The sequence below is a fragment of the Primulina eburnea genome, chromosome 10, assembly GCF_022965805.1.
Source record: "Primulina eburnea isolate SZY01 chromosome 10, ASM2296580v1, whole genome shotgun sequence".
NCBI lineage: Eukaryota > Viridiplantae > Streptophyta > Magnoliopsida > Lamiales > Gesneriaceae > Primulina > Primulina eburnea.
The window spans coordinates 2,339,808-2,360,302 of NC_133110.1; the positions used below are offsets into that span (position 1 = coordinate 2,339,808).

Sequence of the window (20,495 nt, forward strand, 5' to 3'; positions counted from 1 at the left end):
TCAATTAAATTAATAATATTAATCATACGAATAACAATAAACAATGTAACATAAATTAATAACAATAGCAATATTAAAAATAACAGCATTAACAAAATTAATAAATATAATAACAAAAATTAGCCAATAAATTAGCTTAGGATTGTCATTATTCAGAAGCAAAAACGTGTGTCCATTTCGATATAGTCGCAGGTGCGACGAATAGTGTATTGAGTATATAAAAGTCCAAAATCCGAATCAATTTCTCTGTTCTCAGATTCGAAAATCACCATGATCAGCGTTCTTGCTCAGGTCTCTCTCTGTTCATTCAAGCTTGTCTCTTTGATTTTGAAGATTCGTGGTTGCAAGAAAATCCAATACATGGTACAATTGTGTATAATCGTGTATTTTTGCAGGAGCGTTTATTAGGCGCGGCGCTGGGGAGCTTGTTAACGGGAGTGGTGGTCTTCGAGCAGCGTGAAAGCATTTATCAAACAATTTCCAAGACTCAACCTCAGGTGATCTTTTTCTATTCTTGTTTATTTCTTTTACGGTGATTGAATTTTTCAAGAAATTGTTTCTTAACATTTCAGTGTCATCCAGAACATCTGACATTATGCATTTGTTGTGTGGAGATTTTAGATAGTATTTTATCCTTTGCAAATCTTGGAAAATGATAGCAGTGATTGTAATGCTTGGGAGTGAGCATTTTGATGTTTTGAAACTAAAGCTATCACTTGCAATTATACAAAAACGGTATTAGGATATTCAGCATGCTTTATTACCTTCTTTCATATATGTGCGGTACCATTTCAGCCAACAGTAATCATTGAATTTCGGTACATATAGTGATCATTACTTCAAATTGTGCAGAGATGACAACTTTTCGTTACTTACAGCCACCTATATTGTGCCTGTATAATATTTGAATGTTTTCAGCCAAGACAGCCTATTTTCGGAAGAAAATCCCGGCTCGAGTTTGCACACATGTGGAACAAATCTGTTGATAAGACTTTGGGAGCTATCATTGAGTCTTTGAGCACACCAGGATGGTAGGGATGCTCTTGTGATATTGCTGTTGATGAAGGCTGTCTTTGTCCAGTAAGCTCATACTTGTCTTGGGTTTCCTATTTCTATTTTTTGTACCTGGTTCACTTGAGAAAAACACATTATCTGTCTTGCTTGGTTATTGACACCACCTCCCATGGGGGGGGGGGGGGGGGGGGGGTGGGGGGGGTAAAGGAAAGAGCAAAGATAAGGATCCAGTTGATAACAGTACGATTGAATTGTAATTTCTGTTGTATTTTCTTCAGCGTGATGATGAAAAATTAGTGTAAAGAGTGGAATTTTTTTTAGCCTCTCGCTTCTTTTCTCAAGCAATATCTTACATTAACAATTGTCAAGAAAGATCCTGCATTTACGTCAATTTTTGCAAGGTGACAGCTCGTCGTGATTGAAGTAATTTTGTTATGCTTTGTTGATACACACCCTAAATTCAGCATTAATTGTTGCATCCCTTGGCCGTTCAATTATTTTTTAAAAAAAATTGGCATTTTTGTGTGAACTTTTTTTGGTAGATTTGAGAAATTTGTGTAAGTTATGTACTTTGACTAATTAGCTTATTCACCGTCGTCAGATGTCCAATTGTCAAAAAATTGTTAATTATAAGCTCTACAAAGTGGACCATACACAAAGTGACTGTGATACTCTGCTGCAATAGAAGTTGCACGAGACCTAATTTATGGCAAGCGATTTTATTTGCACCATTGAATATGAATTCAGTTTGAACTAGTATAGTTGAATCAGACTCTTTTTTCGGATAAGCCATCTGGTTTCTAAAGCTATATTGGCTCAAACTAATCCAGAATCTGAGTTGATTTGAACTCATTATGGGGAAGCTAACTCCACACTAATCTGATTAATAAGATTCGAATTCAAAACTTTCTTTACAAGGGAGTCGAACTCATTCGGCTCAAGACAATAGATATTGATGAATTGCACATTGTTGTACTTGGTTAATATTTACAATAATTTATTTTTAAGTGTTTTTCAGTTTCTATGTGCAATTTCTAAACATTTCATTAAGTTTTTCGAAACATTTAAAATAAACTTTTGCAAACACTCGATTGTGTTTCGAGGAAATCATGATCAGTAGATGCCCAGGCTGTAGGTTACACGGTTCTTCGTGAAGTCCGATGTATATTTTAATGTAAATTATTTAATTCAAGTTATAATGACTACTACTTGCTTCATTTTCCTCGCTTGCATTTCTTTGTTCTTTAATTAATTTACGAATCTGGTTTCATTTTTCGCATTTGCACCTGTGAATGAGTTGCCTTTTGTTTGCTGTTCCTTCTGTATATTTATCTATGAGATCACGGCATTCTCAGCTCAAGTGTCTATAATCTTGTCAAACATGAACACATTCTCATCTTAAATAATGCTTCATTTTCTTGTCTGGAATAGCATAACAACGAACCTAATACGGTCACGAAAATACTGAATTACATGCAGAAGCCCATACGAAGAGGGAACACAGAATTACTAATACGGGAATTCATTGGGGTGAGAATTTCTCCAATAATCTCATTAAGCATTTACTTGCCTATCAGGATTAGCTCTTCTCGAATTGGCTCATCGCCTGATCACCACGAGGTAAACACCCATGACTGTGATGCCCACAAACAAGAAACCTACTAGGATCGCCACTATGCTGCCGGCACCCAGCCTTCTTGCCCTCGTGGACATGCTCTCATGTGCCGGAGTAGATTGCACTGTGGCTGCTGCTGCTGCTGCTATCGGCAGCGACGAACAGTCTGATGAAGCGCATGGGGAGTTGGCACTTCGATGTAGTGTGGTGGGGTGGAAAAACGCGTATGCTTCAGGTGAGAATGCGATTGGACTCTCGTTATCGAGCCCATGAGACCGGTCTTCGGCGTTGGTGATGACAAGGTAGGAAAGAAAAGCAAGGATTAGCAAGGAAGCCATTGTTGGGGTCAGTAGTGTTTTGGTCTTTTGGTGCCTTTATAGGATTGGTGGTGTTGCTTGTAATTGAATTTAGGTCCTCAAAGTGGTTCAAAAAGAATGGAGTTGATGACGTCACACTTTCTCTTGCCTTTTCTTGATCTTAATGCGATTTATCTTGTTTCGCCCCCCTTCTAAATTTATGCGAGTCCCTCGTACTTCCCCTAATTATACTCTGCGACTTCAAAGAACTTTTGAATAGACTAGTTTCTGTGGTGGTCTGCACTTCAAATACAATTTCTTGCATCCGATTTCATATATAATGCGTAATTCGTCTAGTGATATTGTAAGAATGGTAGGAATTCACTAGGTATGTTTGCATGGCGCATTCTCTGAATATATACCATAAATAACTAACTGGACCATATAGGATACAGTTCGATTTTTTTATATATATAAAATCTTTATATATAATACCATCACAATATGTGAGCTATATTTAGGAATATACAAAATGTATCACAAATTAAGATGAGTCTAACAGAGACTCTTCCCCCTTTCTCGATCGAGAAAATTTCTAGTGTGCATACGTAAATTTTCTGAAATTTCGAACTCTCCCCACGTCTAATTTCGCTTCGCCCCCTTTCGTTCCGGATTCGAGATCCCGTTTGGGTAAAATGAAACTGTTTTGCTTTGCTTAGAGGATCAGCAAAGGGTCACAAGTAGATGAATTGGAACAATAAGGTGTAATTGCCGAAGCTGTGAGCTGTACTCATAATGATTGATAGTGTCGCAAGCGCATGCCAAAGCTGAAATCACTCGATACATAATACTAATATCAGCCACCCCACCCCAACCTTTTTGAGCATATGTATTCATGCAACCACAGTATATATTAATTAAACAATTTTGCAAAGAATAATCACAAGCCCCATAAAATGCAACTCCAGAATTTAGAGAAGGAATAAATTATTTCACTTGGGTAAAAGATTTTAAAAATTGAGAAAGGTGTGATCAATGTACCATTTTTGACCAGTTTAATTTCTAAGATACTATCTTTGGCAAAGTATAATCATAACGGGAACTTTTTTTGCGACATAAATTAATGTTTGGGGTTTTCTTTTATTATGCTTAGTTTTTTTCAAAAAAAAAAGTATTATTAAAAATTAATCTTTTCCGAAATAGATAAATGCAGAGTAACACCAAGAATTGTTTAGAAGTTTAAAGAAAATGTTTGAAAAAACACAGATCAAGAATTGTTTGCATCAACGTTCCATATCTTACTCACATTCAAAATATAAAAAAATTGATAATAAACAATAGATAAATGCAGAGTAACACCAATTCTAATACAAGGACACCATTAGTCTGAGGTTTATAAAAGTGAAAACATGCATGAGACGAGTAGACTAAACACCCCAAAATTCATGCCCAAGCAATATAATATACACACAAAACAACCACATCAATTATAGATGAAGAGCAAAAAATCTTTTGGGGAAAAAATTGATTTCACCTCAGCGCTTCTTTATGAATCAATAATACAGTAGTTAATAATATTAGCCAAAGACATGTAGCATTAGCTCTCATGTTCACCTCACATCAAACAGAAAACAATTCAGTTATTATGGAATCAAAGCGAATCAAGGCAGCGAAGGCTCTTGGAACCCCATGCACAAGGCGTGTGGGCAAAGACATTGACCTTTCGAAGTCGAAGAACGCTGGGGGTGATGATTTATGTATGTCAAACAAATTTGGGTCGGATTTAAACATTTGGCTTATAAACAATAAGCTTCAAAAAGAAAGTAACAAGTTGTTTCTGGCTTTTTGATATTTTACCGCAAGACTCTCTTTATCGCCATGAAGCTAAAGTTTTACTACCTCAAATAGTAGTCATACATCAACAGTGAAACAATAAACTCCCAAACCATAAACCTTGTCATACTGTTTTCATATATTTCACAAAACTTGGCTCAATTGTTAACTCTCACAATCCAAATTTCAGAGATATTGATATGGCAACATAAAGAGAGTATTACAAGCAATTAAAGAAACAAGAATTCACACAAAAAACACATCCAAAAGCAACCATGAAAGAAAACCAGGAACAAACTCATTTGAGCATCATTAGGAAAAGGTAAATTATATATAACTTTCTCAAAACTAAATCGTCTGTAATAAAATCACGGAATCATGTGAACACAGAAGTTTCCACCCAGCACCAAAAATTGTTTCCAGAACGTTTTTTTCCTTAAAAAAACTCATAAATAAAACAAAATGAAACCCAAGAGTACATGAAATTGGAAATAAAAACCAGCACTCCGAACCTTTAGCTCAGTCTAGTGGAATTTCCACGTCGCCATCGGTGATCTCCTGCTGCAAATCCTTAGGGTCTTTCCCATCAACGGTACATCCAACGGAAACGCAGGTGCCTAGAATCTCTTTGACGGTGCCGGACAAATCCTTGGCCATAGAACGAGTTCTCATCACCTTGGCGATCTCGATAACGTCGTCGAGTGAGATATTCCCATTGTGCTTGATGTTTTTGGTCTTCTTACGGTCACGCTCGGGCTCCTTGAGCGCCTTGATGACCAAGGCAGCTGCAGAGGGGACAACCGTGACTTTAGCCTGGCGGTTCTGTACGGTGAGCTTGACGGTGACGCGGAGACCTTTCCAATCCTTAGCGGTTTCCTTCGCGATGTCTTCTCCGATTTTCTTTGGGGATAGACCGAGTGGACCGATCTTAGGAGCAAGGGAACTGGCGGCGCCAACTTCTCCGCCGGTGACGCGGACGAAGACGTCGACGACTTGTGAGGGATCGAACTTTGGCGGCATCGTCGGCGGATGTGCTAGGGTTTTAGGAGAATATAGAAAGACACTACAGCAAAACGATGGATATAGATCAGGGCTTTCGGCCCATATTTAGTTTTGGGCTTAGTACCCAACAACATATAAGCAAGTACTTGGTTGGGCCTCCGGAAAAGTAAGAAAGCTTAGGGTCCATTGTTTTTTTGGTTAATTTGTTTGTAGTCGTGTTGTAAAGGCCATAAAAGATGTTTGTGAATCAAAGTTTTTAGTGATATTTTTTTTCCAAAACAAAAAATGAGTTGCTACCCGATAATAAAGAAAATATAATGAATTTCTTGATGATTTGATAGCGCAAAATAAAAAGGTTGTCGATCAAACATCTATAATTCGCGATAAAATAAATCAAGAGATGGTAAATATAGCACTCGTGTGCCTAGATTGGTGTCAAAAGGAGTAGATAAACTAGGACGCATAGCTTGCTTTAATTTCGAATGAATAAAATAAAAAGATAACAGAAAAAAGAGATTTATCCAAAATAATACAAACAATACTTGCAAGGAGATAATGAAAATAACTTTTAAAAAAAAAAGGGGGGCTAATGAAAATAGCACAAAAGGTCAAATTCAAGTCCTTACACGCCATTTCTATTTTACATGAAAAAATAACAGTAATAAAGCCAAGAGAAGTAGCTTTCTCAAAGTTGTAACTTGCAAAGCACGACTGTAGCTGCTTTTAAAGTTGGCGAACCTAAAATCGCACCATACTTTTAAGTCATTTTCCAAGCAATAAATGAGCCTGGGATTGGGGATTGGGGATTGGGATTGGACAGCAGCGCCATTGTCACGATTTTATAGTTGGTCCCCATTCCAATTTTCTAAATTGCCAATTCTTTAGGTCGCAATGTAGTATTTCTCTTCTTTGACTATTTGACGTATATTTATTGGTATGACATATCAATTTTGTCTGTATTTATAATAATAAGTATTATATTTAGCATAAAATAATATTTTTTTATGGATGACACTAATATTAAATCCGTCTTACAAAATTAAGCCATGAGACCGTCTCACATAAGTTTTTGTGTTTGTAATTTCCAAACAATTTAATTCCTCCAAATTTCCGAGAAGAAGAGACAAATTATCTTACCTTGTTTATCACAAAATTTAATGCTATTTGGTGATATATGAAACAATATTGTATTTTTGTTGCATTTAACTTTTGGCACGATTTTTATATAATTAAAGTTAAAAGTTATTATATTATTTATATCTTTCAATTTATTGTCTTGCGAATCAAATAAACATATACATGTGTGTATATATGAAGGAGATAAAAGATCTAAGGCAAAAGTGTATTGAAAATACAATAATGATATTGTCAAAAACACATAATCCACAAGTTTGTTAAATCCAAACATCTTTTAAATATACTACCGGATAAAATATTGAAGTTGAAACAAATTTTATTTTCATTCTCTCAAACAGAACTCTCCCGCCACAAATTTTTGCATTTGTCTGCAAGCTATAAAATATTTCACGGAAAAAAGATTAATTGTCAACTCAATGTTCACAAGTTTCAAAAATCCATATATTAGTAAAATCATAAAATAAATAATATATTGGGCAGAAAGACAACCAAAAAATATAAGTCAATACCTGTGATACAAATATACAATTTTCTAAATATGGTAGGCAGTAGTCGAACAATTGTGTTTAAGATATTCCGAAAACTAATTAAAATATGTTACAAGTTTTTTGAAAAAATTCATGATGTTTCGAAATATGGAAAAAATAATAATTTTATACCTCTATCTTATTATTATAATGTATTGTGTAGCATGCTGTAAATGTAATATTATAATAATATAATTTATTTTGGTTACCTCGTGGATAAAAACAGAACTTGAAGTTTCCATGTGCAACGTAAGGTTGTGAAATTATCCGACAGGTCATGACAGTTTTAACAACAACGTAAATCATGTGCGCATAGCTCGTGGACGTACGTTATCTTTTATAGTAAAAAAGGTTCATTACGTTAATTCAACTACCAAAAAATAAAAAAATAAAATCAACTAATTAAAAAATTTTGTTATATTGCCAAAGACTTTCCAAAGAAATCGTGTATTTTAATCCTAATCTATAAAGGATAAAATATAACCATACCTAAAAACAGGGTACAAATAATTTAACTACTCGTACAATTTTTTGGGACAATTGCATAATATCTACGGTTAAAAAATATATATATATAAACTGCTAAAAAAAAATATTAATTTAATAATATATCAACAATTTTTAAACACCGAGCATATTTAGCCACTGTATTAAAAGAACTCGAGTATATTTACTTCATCTACAAAGGTTGTTATGCTTAATTGATTTAAAACACAATATTTTAAATACAATCAGTTTTTCATATAGGATATTTTTTATGGTCAAAATTTTTTTAAACGGTCTCATGGGTCGTATTTTGTGAGACAGATATTTTATTTGGATCATTCATGAAAAAATATTACTTTTTATGCTTAGAGTAATACTTTTTATTGTGAATATCGATAGAATTGATCCGTCTTACAGATAAAGATTTGTGAGACCATATCACAAAAAACCTATTTTTTATTTTTATTTTTTGAAGTTTCACACCGGGTGTGAATGCAATTTTGGATAAATATTTGGATCACGTTAATCCGAATCTTTCGTGGATAAAGTAAAAAAGACGTGGCATTGAGCAAATCTGTGATCGGAGCGCTCACATTTGCTGATGTGTGAGAGAGAGAGAGAGAATAAGAGTAGACCTTATCCATTTTCTTTATAAAAAAATCACTGACTTCTCAGTGTCAACCAAAAGACACCTCCATTCCTTCGACGTTAATGGCGGCATCGAAAACCTACTTCTCTCGACCGAATTACAGGTTCCTTCCGGCGGATCAGCTGCTCGCTAATGACAGCTCCATGAACTTCGAGTTGGACGAGTCCGATGTTTGGAGCTCGGCCGCGGATCGATCATCTTCTCCGGAGACAGGTAAGAAGAGTTCCAGGGTGTCGAGGAGGCCTTCGGCCTCGAGGAGAGCTTCTGCTGCTTCGTCGCTGCCGATGAATGTGCCGGATTGGTCGAAGATACTGAAGAACGAGTACAGTGAGAATCGGTTGAGGGACAGCGACGATGATTATGAGGAGGGGGATCGGATTCCACCGCACGAGTTCCTGGCACGACAAATGGCGAAGACTGGTATCGCTTCCTCCTCAGTGCAGGAAGGGGTTGGGAGGACTCTGAAGGGAAGAGATCTCAGCAGGGTTAGAAATGCAATTTTGCAGAAAACTGGGTATCAGGATTGACTTATTTATTTATGTTATACATATATTTTATAGTTTTCGTTATAATGATTGTTTAAGTTGGAAGAAGCCTCGGTTTTTTAGGATGGCTTGTTGAGAAGGGAGGCTGATTTTCTTTTACTGGAAAATGTTTTCCTAACCTGTCGAAGAAGTGACGTCATTTTTATTTAACTTTCGAATAATTGTTGCTGTGTAATGTTTTTTGTGTATAATTTGATAATTCGAAATCTCTCTATCAAAAATTATAATCGTTATTGTTTTACACAAAGAACTGCATCTGTGTACGTAATTCATGATAGTCATAAATAAATTTCGAAAATTGAAAAAGGTTCTTTCTTTATTCGCTTGAAATGATTTTGGTCAACTTATTAGATTTTTAATTATTTATGCCTAACTAAAAAACAACACCGACACCGACACATATACATTTTTTAATATATATATATATATATATATATATATAAAGAATTAAATATGTATTGAGGTTGGTGGTCGACATCTATATACTAAACACGATAAGTATAATGTCATTGATATAGGCTAACACAATCTAAAATTTTGATATATGATAAGAAAATCTAAAATTTTGATATATGATAGTGATTATTAGCCAAAATTTAATCGACATGCGTTGTATTTAAGAAAGTTTTTTAAAATTAACGAAAAATAGTTTTTATAATTGTATTATTTTTCAAAGTTAAATGTATATTCATTTTTCACTAATTTTTAATAATATCAAACGGGTTAAATACTAGTATAATAAAATAATATAAATTGAAATATATAATTATTTTTGGATCCATCAATAACTAAAAAAATCCATAAAACATGCAATAACTCTTTTTATCTTCGTACGCCAACAGTGTGGCAAATAACATGCATGCATGCATTAATTAGTAAGCTTTAAATGGAGTTTGAACAATGGATGTAACCTTCTTTGTCGTTTGCAAACGCAGTTTTCCACGAAATTCACAATTATTTTTTTATTCATTAAATAATGTCTATGTTTTGGTTCATTTGATGTCATCGATTATTTATTTTATAATAATCAAATTATTGAATATAAAATTATTATATTATCTTTGGTATCTTTTTTATTTACGTTTATCAATTATGTAAAAGAATAAATTGCAATCTACCACATTATCTAAAATTTAATCAATCAAACCAAATATATCAAACCAAATATATCAGATATTTTAATAATCATATAATTTTTTTTATCATATTCATCCGAGTAAACCTGCTTGGGATATTAATTATCGAACGGATTTATCTAACAAGTATACAATAATATTTCATATGATATAATATATTAGACAAGGTGAAAAATAACCATGTGGTCTCGCTATAAATATTGAATGAATACCTTGAGCAACGTTCTAGAATTACGATGGAATAAATTCTATATAATTTGGTGGTTGGCAATTTTAAAAAATATCGACTGATGCGACAACTGTATCGTGATACTTCTTTATGTAATTATGTCTATACTAACAAAAACAAAAAAATTTATGAGACGATTTTACATTTAATTTTGTAAAACGAATATATTATCGAGTCGATTTATAAAAATTATTATTTTTTATATCAAAAATATTTATTTTCATTGTTAACATAAATATGATCGACTCATATAATGAATATAGATAAATGAAACGATTTCACAATAAATATGTTGATAATTAAATTATCCAAACAAATGAAGTTCTATAAATTTATTTATTTTTCGAACACGGAGGAAGTCAAGTTATTATTGCGACCAACTTGTGACATTTAATTTGTCTTTTGTTGAGTGCATTGATACAACCGCAACAACGAATAATTTTATTTTTTGAATAATTACCATAATGTTTTTACAATATGTGGTAAAATGATTGTAGTTTATGTTTAAAAAAATCTTATGTAGTTTATGTTGAATTTATAAGATGGGGATGGATGGATAATATCCCAACATTATTGTGTATTTACAAACATTTAGTCTTCTTTGCACAAGTTGTAAAATTCGAATTCTGATACGATGTTATTTACGGTAGAGGATCGTGGATCTAAATCTAAGTTTTATTATTTTGAGGAGGAGTTTGGATGTGATAGCGCATTTTATAGGACTTGACCTATCTAATTTGGAGTAGTCTCTTGTGAGACAATATTACGAATCTTTATATGTGAGACGAGTCAACAATATCGATATTCAAAATAAAAAATAATATTCTTAGCATAAAAAGTACTACTTTTTCATAGATGACTCAAATAAAATATCTCGCTCACAAAATACGATCTGTGAGACCGTTTCACACAATTTTTTGCTTTTATTTTGAAGGAATTAATGTATACCGTTGATTATGTGTTAACTATCATATACAAACATAGCATAAATATATATCTTCTCTTTTAAATGCATTACTAACGAAAAGAAGTTGATGAAAAATCCCCAATCAAAAAATTTTTTTGGGTTCACTTCTTACCCACAAAATTATAGTACTATGTCATACAAAATGTGGTATACTTCATGTGGAAATGTGGTACTAAAAAAATACCTAGGGACCGAAAAAAAATCGATGATCTGATACTGAAGAAATTTCCCATATTAACAAAGAACTTTTTACGTCATGCGCTTCTGCGAACCCAAAAAAAAAAGAAAAATAGAAACAAAACAAGTCTGCAAAAAATAATAAAACAAGTTATCCGTACACGTAATGATCGTAATTTTTTATGAGTACCGATATCTTAGAAAATTGGAATTTAATATAGTTAGCTATACATTGTCGTAACAAGATATATTATTTTTAGGTCAAGAGACGATGAATTAGTCCTGCGTGCTAAATATAATCTATGTCTATATTACAAATATTTTTTATGATGTGTAAATTTACGATTATTATTTTTTAATGTGTATTGAGTAAATCTATTGACTAAAGTAATATTTTGCAAACCAATTATGAAGTGAAAATCCACAATTATTATTTTTCGATGTTGACTTGATAAATCCGCAGATTAAGTAAACAGTATTAGACAGATCATATACAACATACTCGGTCGAAAAGATGTTGACGGAGAGCATTCACTCTTTCCGTTAACATAAATTCTACATATAAAGAAAAATAGGGAAATGGGCCGCTTTCGAGGTAAGAGAATGTTAGGTATTCAGGTTGATTGAAAGATCTGAATTCCAATTTTGAATTTGAGATGTTGAGGAATAAATTTTATATTTTACTTTCATAAATTTTGAATTTAACATTTTAAGGAATACTGATGAAAGAGGAACCTCTGGCATTTGTGATTTTCAAAGAAATGGGCTGATAAGTAATGGTGGGCCTCTTCAAACAACACCAACACTTCAAAACAAAAAAGCTCTGTGGGCTCAACTTCAAACAAAACTGTGCCGGTACCCACATCCACAATTGCGATTTAAGGACAGAGGTAAATCATTCGAAGTGGTATGTTTCTCTCCTCGTAAATTTCTTGATTTTTAGTCAAAAACTTGATAATTATCAGAAGATATTAAATTATGATTTTAAAGACTGTTGATTTTTTTTAATGATATGGGAAATTAGATTTTAATATATATAATTTCCCTTGGTAAATTTTTATTTTCTAAAATAATTTTTATTCGGATGATAACCACATCAAAGTTTTGATGGCAAAAAAACACAAATATTTCTATCTCTTTGATCCTGTGGTTTACAGGATGCATCGAATTCTCACAAAACTCTTGATTTGACTTCAAGTCTCGGGGTTGGACCTGCTACGAGCCATGCTGCAGAAAATGCATCATCGTCCTACAATGCGCGAACAGTGTTGACCATTGCTTTCCAATTCCCATTCGAGAGCAATTTGCAGGTCAATGTTGCAAGTATGGCACGTCAATACATTCGCAGCGTGATTTCCTCTGTGCATGCAGAGGGTTGCCATGGCCATATCTCCATCAGGATTGATTCCTACTGTCAGGCCAAAGCTATCTTTTTGCTCTCCTGAAGCTCTGACACTTGCATGTTGGATCTGCCAAAGCTATAGGTACTAATATATGTATTCAAACTTGCAGGCATTTACATTATGACAAAAAAAGAAGAAAAGAATCACGTTTCTTCTATGGGTAATAAATTTCTTGCAATTTTCCATCTGTTTAGGTACTATGTAGGGGCCGATTTGTTGAGAGAGGGCTCCATTCACCGTGAAACAGTACTGAAGACACTTTGGCTTCACCAAGATGCCATTTTATGTTGCTCGTTGAAGGTAGTCATTGCTCTGAAACTTTTTGTTTCTCTTTGAACATACAATGAATGCACTGATCATTCAAATATTTTTGTCGACTAATATTGTGTCTTGTCTGCATTAGCAGGCTCTTCCAGTGTTTATATTCGCAAACCAGGCAGGACTGGACATGCTGGAGACCACTCTGGTTGCTTTACAAGATGTCACACTGGACAAGATCTTCAGTGACTCATCTGGTCGCAAGGCATTGTTTTCCGAATTTTCCCAGATTATGCAACAGGTAGTTTGATTGTGCTACACCCACCTTGGTACAATGGTACTTATCATTGTATATGAAAATGGCTCGAAATTTCTTATCTGATCATACTGATCATAAGCACCGTACAAGTTTCTTGCAACTTTCGCCTCAATATCTGTATAAACTGCGCCATCATATGGAAAGTAGTGGAGGAAGAAGACAACTATGTTCACTGTCTTGCTCTCTCTTTTGTGAATTGGTCCTTTATGTGACGAAGATTCAGAGCCTAAGACTCGAAGCTTCCTCTGTCCATGAAGGAATATGTACTTCAGATGAAGGGTCCCCGATTTCGGGAGGCGAGATATGGATTTTAAGCGAGAGTTCCAAGTTTTCAAATGTGTAAACTAGTGGGGGCTGGGCTGGTTTTTGCATTTTTTTTTTTCAAAGAATTTTTAATGTTTCGAATGCTTTGGAAATTTCTATGGTATGAAAAATCACAATAATTAATATTGGAGGCCAAAAATTATAAATTTTCATCCAAAAATTCTAAAACTTCATATTAACTTATAGAATTGCAGAATAATTTATTTCTAGAGTTATATTATTTTTAATCTATTTTTCTCAAATACAAAATATATGACTTACAAAATCATAAAAACAATAATTTGCAAGTCAAATTTTTTTAAAAATTCTTTCATAATTACTTCCAATAATATATTTTCATGGTATATTGGAAGCCAGAACATGTAAACAAAGGCATAGTGGGTTATGTATGTATCAAATCACACCCGAAAATTATAGTATTAGTTTTTAAAAATTTACAAAAACTGTAATACTCATCTAAAATTCATGAAACTTCAATAAAAATCTAGAATAATATTGAAAAAACTTGGGAAATAAAAAATATTTTTCGCAAGTACGTGTTATTCACACGCCGGTCACGGGGAGTGGCCGACCTCCGCCGGCCCCCATTTTTTCTACCACACTACTTTTATAAATTTTTCTCAAATTCGACGCCAAAATTGAAATAAACTACTGTGACTTGTACCCTACCGTTCATTTACCAACAAATCTGGACAATATTTTGCCAACATCAGCAACACACCGAATCGTGAACATGGATTTATCCGAAAACAGAGTGTAATGATTAATGACTCCAAATCAGACACACACATATATAAAAGTAAAAAAAATAATAAGCCAATCAAATCACGCCACTTTATATACGATAAGACTGACATTACATCAATCGAGCAGCAGCTGGGAAACCAAAGTACCAACAAACACAAACTCCTCTCCAACTCCCTCGTCTGCACTAAAAAACCCTCGGAGAAACAACGGAGGAAGAGGCCCAAACATATATCGGGGAATTGAAATTTCAGAGCCCAAAGTAAAAGAAAAGCTCTGAATTCTGATCGTCATCCCTGACTTTTAACAGAAGAGCTTAGCCTTCTCTTTATTTAGCGACTAATATTTTACAACACAATGAAAAGGCGATAAAAACAGGTCAGGTTTCACTGTTTAAGGTGGATCCGAAGACTTCAGGCGTGATCAGGGTAGCCATCTGACGAGTGTGAGCTCGGCGCCGGACTGGTGGAGGTGGAGGTGGAGGTGGCGGCGCCGTCTCCGCGGCGTTTGAGTATGGCGAAGACTTTGCCAGTCCTTGCAGCAAGAGAGGATATTTCCGCGGCGAGGCTCTCAAAAATTTGAGCCTTGACGCCACCCCGTCTTGGGGGGAAGGTGGTGGTGCGTTGTCTTGGAGAGTTTGGAGGAGCGGTCACCATGGATGGAGCGGGAATCTTTCAGAGATGGAAATTGGAGAATGTTAATGGAGAAAAAAGAAGAAGATGAAGTAGAAATTCGAGTAGGAAAAAGGGATGAGAAAATATTATAAGAGTCGGCGGCGGCGCTGCGAGGAGAGAGCCCCCTCAGGGGCTGAGGATTTGGTGGTCTGTTTGAGAAATGAATGAAGTGGAAGCTCTGGCAGATGGTCGCGGGGGTATATATTTACACACAGGCCAATGAAAATTATATTTGAAATTGATTTTTATTATTTTTTTGTTCAGATATACATTTCATGATTTCTTTTTTTTAAAAAAAAAACACTAAATTTCATGAAATTTTTAATCTATTACTATTATTTTTTTCTGCAAGAGCGGATCTTATGTGAAACGATTTCATGAATCTTTATTGTGAGACAGGTCAATCCTACTCATATTCACAATAAAAAGTAATACTCTTAGCATTAAAAGAAATAATTTTTTATGGATAACTCAAATAAGAGATATGTCTCATAAAATAAGACATGTGAGACCATCTCAAACAAGTTTTTGTTTGTATGTATGCATATATCAAAAATTGGTATATATTATAATATTTGGTTTTTGTAAAAAAAAATTATAGATCATATTAAACTTAAAAAAAATATTAAAATATTTTCTAATATTTTTAAGACAATCATTTAAGTAAAATCGTATTATCTATTACTGTTAATTGAAGTTAAACTTTCCATTTCGTAATAATTATTTCGGATTTTTAAGATTAAGAGTGGTATAATTATATTATTATCGTACCATGTTTGATTCTAGAATACTTTTAGTATATTTCATTATGGAAAATTATGGGAAGACTTGGAAAGTCGTCTTTGAGATCTATGGCATAGGATTAGTGTTTTGTCCATTCCATCGAAGGTTGGATTTCAAATTGTTTCGTTATCTTTTTGGGATTAGGGTTAATTTATGTTCACTTCATAATATAATTATTCAATCGGCGTACTATATCTATAAAAAATAAATTACATAATATTTTTTAAATTATACAAATAATTATTGCATGATATAATGCCTTTATACAAAAGATAGTACATGAAAGCAAAAGAAAAATTAATTGTGTGATTCAATATTAGAAATACAAATTTTCAAGGAAATATTAAAACAATTTCGCGAATTTTTAAATTTAAAAAATTCCGAGAAACGCGTTAGAACGGTCCCGTTTTCGTGTTCGAATTTATTTCTATTTCATTATTAGTGGGAGTAGCTTTCGGTGTTGGAGTGAATCCCACTGGGTGGTAGAATTTTATTTTGTCGGTTTCATACATGTACAATATATTGAAAAATATTATGACAAAAATTTATGTGAGACGATCACGAGTCGTATTTTGTGAGACATATATCTTATTTGAGTTGTCAAAGAAATAGTATTACTTTTTATTGTGAATATCGTTAGGGTTGATCTGTCTCATAGATAAAGGTTCGTGAGATCGTTTCACAAGAGACCTACTCAAATATTATAGTATTAGAAATATAAATTAGAATAAATTAGTAGAATATGTGAGTGGATAACAAATTTATCTAATTATTTATTTTTATAATTTTACAATATTAATCATAACTAAAAGCAAATAAATTTATTTAAGCGGCACAAAAAGTTATTTAAGTTGACGAAGTATGTAAGTGTTTGATCAATTATCTGAAATTCGATTATATTATAAATGTTTTCTCGAGAGAGACTGTCGAACAAGGTTTTTCTACGTGGTTTACATTAATAGTGTAATGTATTGGCTATTACATTGACTCAAAATTTATCAAGTGCATAACGAGTGATAACGATTGCATATTTCATCGTAAACTATATATGTGTGTGAGAGAGAAGAACATAATATTATTTTACATCCTAGAATTTAAAATTTAATAAAATTATTAGGTGTTATGTTTGGTTATGTTGAAACGTAATATTCACATATGTGACGGTATAACTTAAATCATTTAATAAAATATATATTTTATGTTACGCTAACGAATTAGTGAAGTATGTGAATGTTTGAAAAATTGATATGTGTTCGATTTTTTCTATCAACACTTTCTCGGACGGGCATATTGTAAAGGGTTTTCATAATGTGATTTAATCGGTTAAAAAAATTTGATAGCTACAAGATTAGCTCAAGAGTTTATCCGTACATAATGAAAGTTAACGACAGCATGTTCGTCATCATAAAAAATTAAACTATGTTTCACACTTCTTGTTTGGAAATATAAAATATTAATTAAAAAAAGTAAAAATAAGATCACGAACTCGGATCAATTAAAGTTTCGTGCATTTTACTATTACGTGACACATTTTCTTTCCAAATTATTCTTTAACTGAATTCTTCTAATTTAGAAAAATATTCAGTGCCATTATTAGCACCATATCGATGACATCGGGAGATGGAAATATTGCAGTAATTTCGTACCAAATTGTACAAAATGAGTCAGACTGATGCTCGCGCAAATTCAAATTATTGTCGGGAAGTTTATATTTATATTTACTTAACCAAACTTATAAGATAAATGAAACCGTAATAGATAATTTAATTTATGAAGGAATAAAATTAAATAAAAGTGTGGCGATGGTTATAGGCCGTTACTTCTTTTATAGTTTTAATTTTTTAAAATAAAAAAATATTTTTATAAAATATTATAATACAAAACCATCCTTTTCATTTTCTTGTTTTGATTTATTTATAAATATATTTTCTACTATCTAATATTATTTCACAGGCTGAAAATATGTATATACTTCAACAATTTCCGGGCAGCTGGGATTTTGTCATATTCAAGTCGATGATAAATGTAGTCCCCTTTCAAGCAATAAATAAATTAGTTAAACATATTACATATGGCAAAAACTTGTGTGAGACGGTCTCACGGGTCGTATTTGTGAGACGAATCTCTTATTTGGGTCACCCATGAAAAAGTATTACTTTTTATGCTGAGAGTGTTACTTTTTATTGTGAATATGTGTAGGGTTGACCCGTCTCACGGATTATGATCCGTGAGACGGTCTCACATGAGACTCACTCATTACATATTCTGAGTAATCACATCGATAAAAAAAAATTGACAAAAACTTATATGAGACGGTCTCATGTATCGTATTTTGTTTAACAGATCTCTTATTTGGGTCATCAATGAAAAAATATTATTTTTTATGATTATTACTTTTTATTGTGAATATCGATAGGATTGACTCGTCTCACAAATAAAATTTCGTGAAACCGTCTCACAAGAGATCTACTCAAAAAAAATTGGAGGCGAATTATAAAAAGTGAAACTCGTTTCCCGCAACATATATATTACGAGTTCACATATGTCAAATTTCAAATAATTTTATAATTGCAAAATAATTTACATGATTAAAATAAAACCTCCACCCTACGACAATGTTATAAAAGAAAAAGCTGTAAATGATTTTTTTCCCCGTTAAAACTGGTGTATCGTTGTATGCCTTGAGGAAATCATAACTGCACAAGTAACACGAGTTGAAATATATATTTTAGGAAAAAAGGAATGCTTAAAAGACTTTCGTGCACATCGATTGATGACAAAAACTTGTGTGATACGGTCTTACGAGCCGTATTTTGTGAGACATGTCTCTTATTTGAGTCATCCATGAAAAAATATTACTTTTTATTGTAAATATCAGTAGGATTGACTCGTCTCACAGATAAAGATTCATGAAACAAACTCAAATGAGACCTACTCCCGATTGATTTGACTTGGAAGCTTCCTCCGACCTTGTATTATACAAATAAAAATGGCTGAAAGATCGCAAATAAGATTGTTGAAATTATAAGTCTACCGTGTTCCTATCAATTTCCTTTTCAATTTTAATGTTCAAAACTTTCGATATTTAGTATGTAACTAAATTCTTCATTCATTCGTAAAAAATATTCAAAAGAAGGCGTAGAATTTATTTTAAATTCCTAAGTTTCTTCGGAGTTGGAAATTGTATACATATGAGTCAGATTGATGTTTGCATAATTAAATTAATTTCGTTTGGGGAAGTTTATATATATTATATTCATATAACTGAACTACAAGAAAAGGAAACCGAAATAGATAATTTATTTTATGATTAAATAAAATAAAATATTTAGAGATAGTTACTTCCATGTAACTAGGATTATCGGTAGACAAAAACTTGTGTGAGACAGTTTCACAGGTCGTAGTTGTGAGACAGATTCCTTATTTGGGTCACCCATGAAAAAGTATTATTTTTTATGCTAAGAGTATTAATTTTTATTGTGAATATGGGTAGAGTTGACCCGTCTCATAGATTATGATCCGTGAGATGGTTTCACATGAGACTCACTCTTATATGTATTCACACATTTGAACATTGAGTGTGGCACAAGGATAAAAAGCAGTCCTTTTTAAAAGCCTAAATCCAGATCGATTTCGGATTGAAGTAAATTCGGTTTCGATGTTGTATTATTTGAGTTGTTTGAAAACGGATCTTGAACCATTTTAACACAGTTCGATGGACTATATTTAATTAAACATTAGTATATTTAATTGTTATTATTTTTTTAATAAATGACTTCTTGCTTTCCGTAGTGGTTGTAGATTGATTTCAATAGTGTAGTTCAGTTAATTTTATTTCGGATTCAGATTGATTTATACTCATAGAGCGGGTTTCATGTGAGAGCGTCTCACGGATCTTAATATGTGAAACGGGTCAACCCTACCCATATTCCCAATAAAAAGTAATATTCTTAGCATAAAAAATAATATTTTTTCATGAATGACCCAAATAAGAAATCCGTCTCACAAATACGATCTGTGAGACCATCTCACACAAGTTTTTGTCATACTTCGTAATATGATAAATCCAATTTGGCTCATGTGAATTCTTGATTTACATAATGATTGTAAATTGATTTCAAATTTTTAATTCATACTAGTTACTCTGCACATGCGTTGCGTGTGTACAATTTTTTTTATCATTATCGATGGACTAAAGTAAAAATTGACAAATTATGGAGGGACTAAATTGATATTTGAATGATTGAAATAAAAAAAATAAAAATAAAAGTGTATGTCAAAATTAAAAAAAAACAAAAAACAAAAATGTAATATTAATAGCATATAAGGGTAAAACTGGAAATAAAAGATAGTGTCCTCTTTGGTAGTTTTTATAAG

The 20,495-nt window shown here is 32.8% G+C and overlaps 4 protein-coding genes across 5 annotated transcripts; 3 read left to right on the top strand and 1 right to left on the bottom strand.

Moving 5' to 3' along the window:
• The first annotated feature begins 223 nt into the window (after positions 1–223).
• LOC140842435 (uncharacterized) lies at positions 224–1,441 on the top strand. The gene is made up of 3 exons (XM_073210347.1): positions 224–291; positions 396–497; positions 919–1,441. Exons 1-3 carry the CDS (start codon positions 271–273, stop codon positions 1,033–1,035), a joined length of 240 nt encoding a protein of 79 aa, XP_073066448.1. The 5' UTR covers positions 224–270; the 3' UTR covers positions 1,036–1,441.
• Positions 1,442–5,070: 3,629 nt separating this feature from the next.
• LOC140842436 (large ribosomal subunit protein uL11-like) lies at positions 5,071–5,830 on the bottom strand. Its single transcript, XM_073210348.1, has one exon. It carries the CDS (start codon positions 5,776–5,778, stop codon positions 5,278–5,280), a length of 501 nt encoding a protein of 166 aa, XP_073066449.1. The 5' UTR covers positions 5,779–5,830; the 3' UTR covers positions 5,071–5,277.
• Positions 5,831–8,530: 2,700 nt separating this feature from the next.
• On the top strand, positions 8,531–9,279 carry LOC140803559 (protein S40-4-like). Its single transcript, XM_073159469.1, has one exon. The coding sequence runs from the start codon at positions 8,622–8,624 to the stop codon at positions 9,084–9,086; it is 465 nt and encodes a 154-aa protein (XP_073015570.1). The 5' UTR covers positions 8,531–8,621; the 3' UTR covers positions 9,087–9,279.
• Positions 9,280–12,776: 3,497 nt separating this feature from the next.
• On the top strand, positions 12,777–13,690 carry LOC140803806 (homeobox-leucine zipper protein REVOLUTA-like). Of its 2 annotated transcripts, none has more exons than XM_073159677.1 (3): positions 12,777–13,097; positions 13,211–13,316; positions 13,420–13,690. In XM_073159677.1, the coding sequence occupies exons 1-3, from the start codon at positions 12,979–12,981 to the stop codon at positions 13,582–13,584; spliced, it is 390 nt and encodes a 129-aa protein (XP_073015778.1). In that variant the 5' UTR covers positions 12,777–12,978; the 3' UTR covers positions 13,585–13,690. The 2 variants fall into 2 exon arrangements, with proteins under 2 accessions (XP_073015778.1, XP_073015779.1); XM_073159678.1 differs by having other exon boundaries at positions 13,423–13,678.
• Positions 13,691–20,495: the final 6,805 nt, after the last annotated feature.

Bases quoted from the DNA above. Each gene is read 5' to 3' on its own strand.
- LOC140803559 (XM_073159469.1), top strand. From the start codon at position 8,622: ATGGCGGCATCGAAAACCTACTTCTCTCGACCGAATTACAGGTTCCTT.
- LOC140803806 (XM_073159677.1), top strand. From the start codon at position 12,979: ATGCAGAGGGTTGCCATGGCCATATCTCCATCAGGATTGATTCCTACT. The intron at 13,098-13,210 runs GTACTAATATAT...CCATCTGTTTAG, and splicing joins TGGATCTGCCAAAGCTATAG to GTACTATGTAGGGGCCGATT. The intron at 13,317-13,419 runs GTAGTCATTGCT...TGTCTGCATTAG, and splicing joins TTTTATGTTGCTCGTTGAAG to CAGGCTCTTCCAGTGTTTAT.
- LOC140842436 (XM_073210348.1), bottom strand. From the start codon at position 5,778: ATGCCGCCAAAGTTCGATCCCTCACAAGTCGTCGACGTCTTCGTCCGC.
- LOC140842435 (XM_073210347.1), top strand. From the start codon at position 271: ATGATCAGCGTTCTTGCTCAG. The intron at 292-395 runs GTCTCTCTCTGT...GTATTTTTGCAG, and splicing joins TGATCAGCGTTCTTGCTCAG to GAGCGTTTATTAGGCGCGGC. The intron at 498-918 runs GTGATCTTTTTC...GAATGTTTTCAG, and splicing joins TTTCCAAGACTCAACCTCAG to CCAAGACAGCCTATTTTCGG.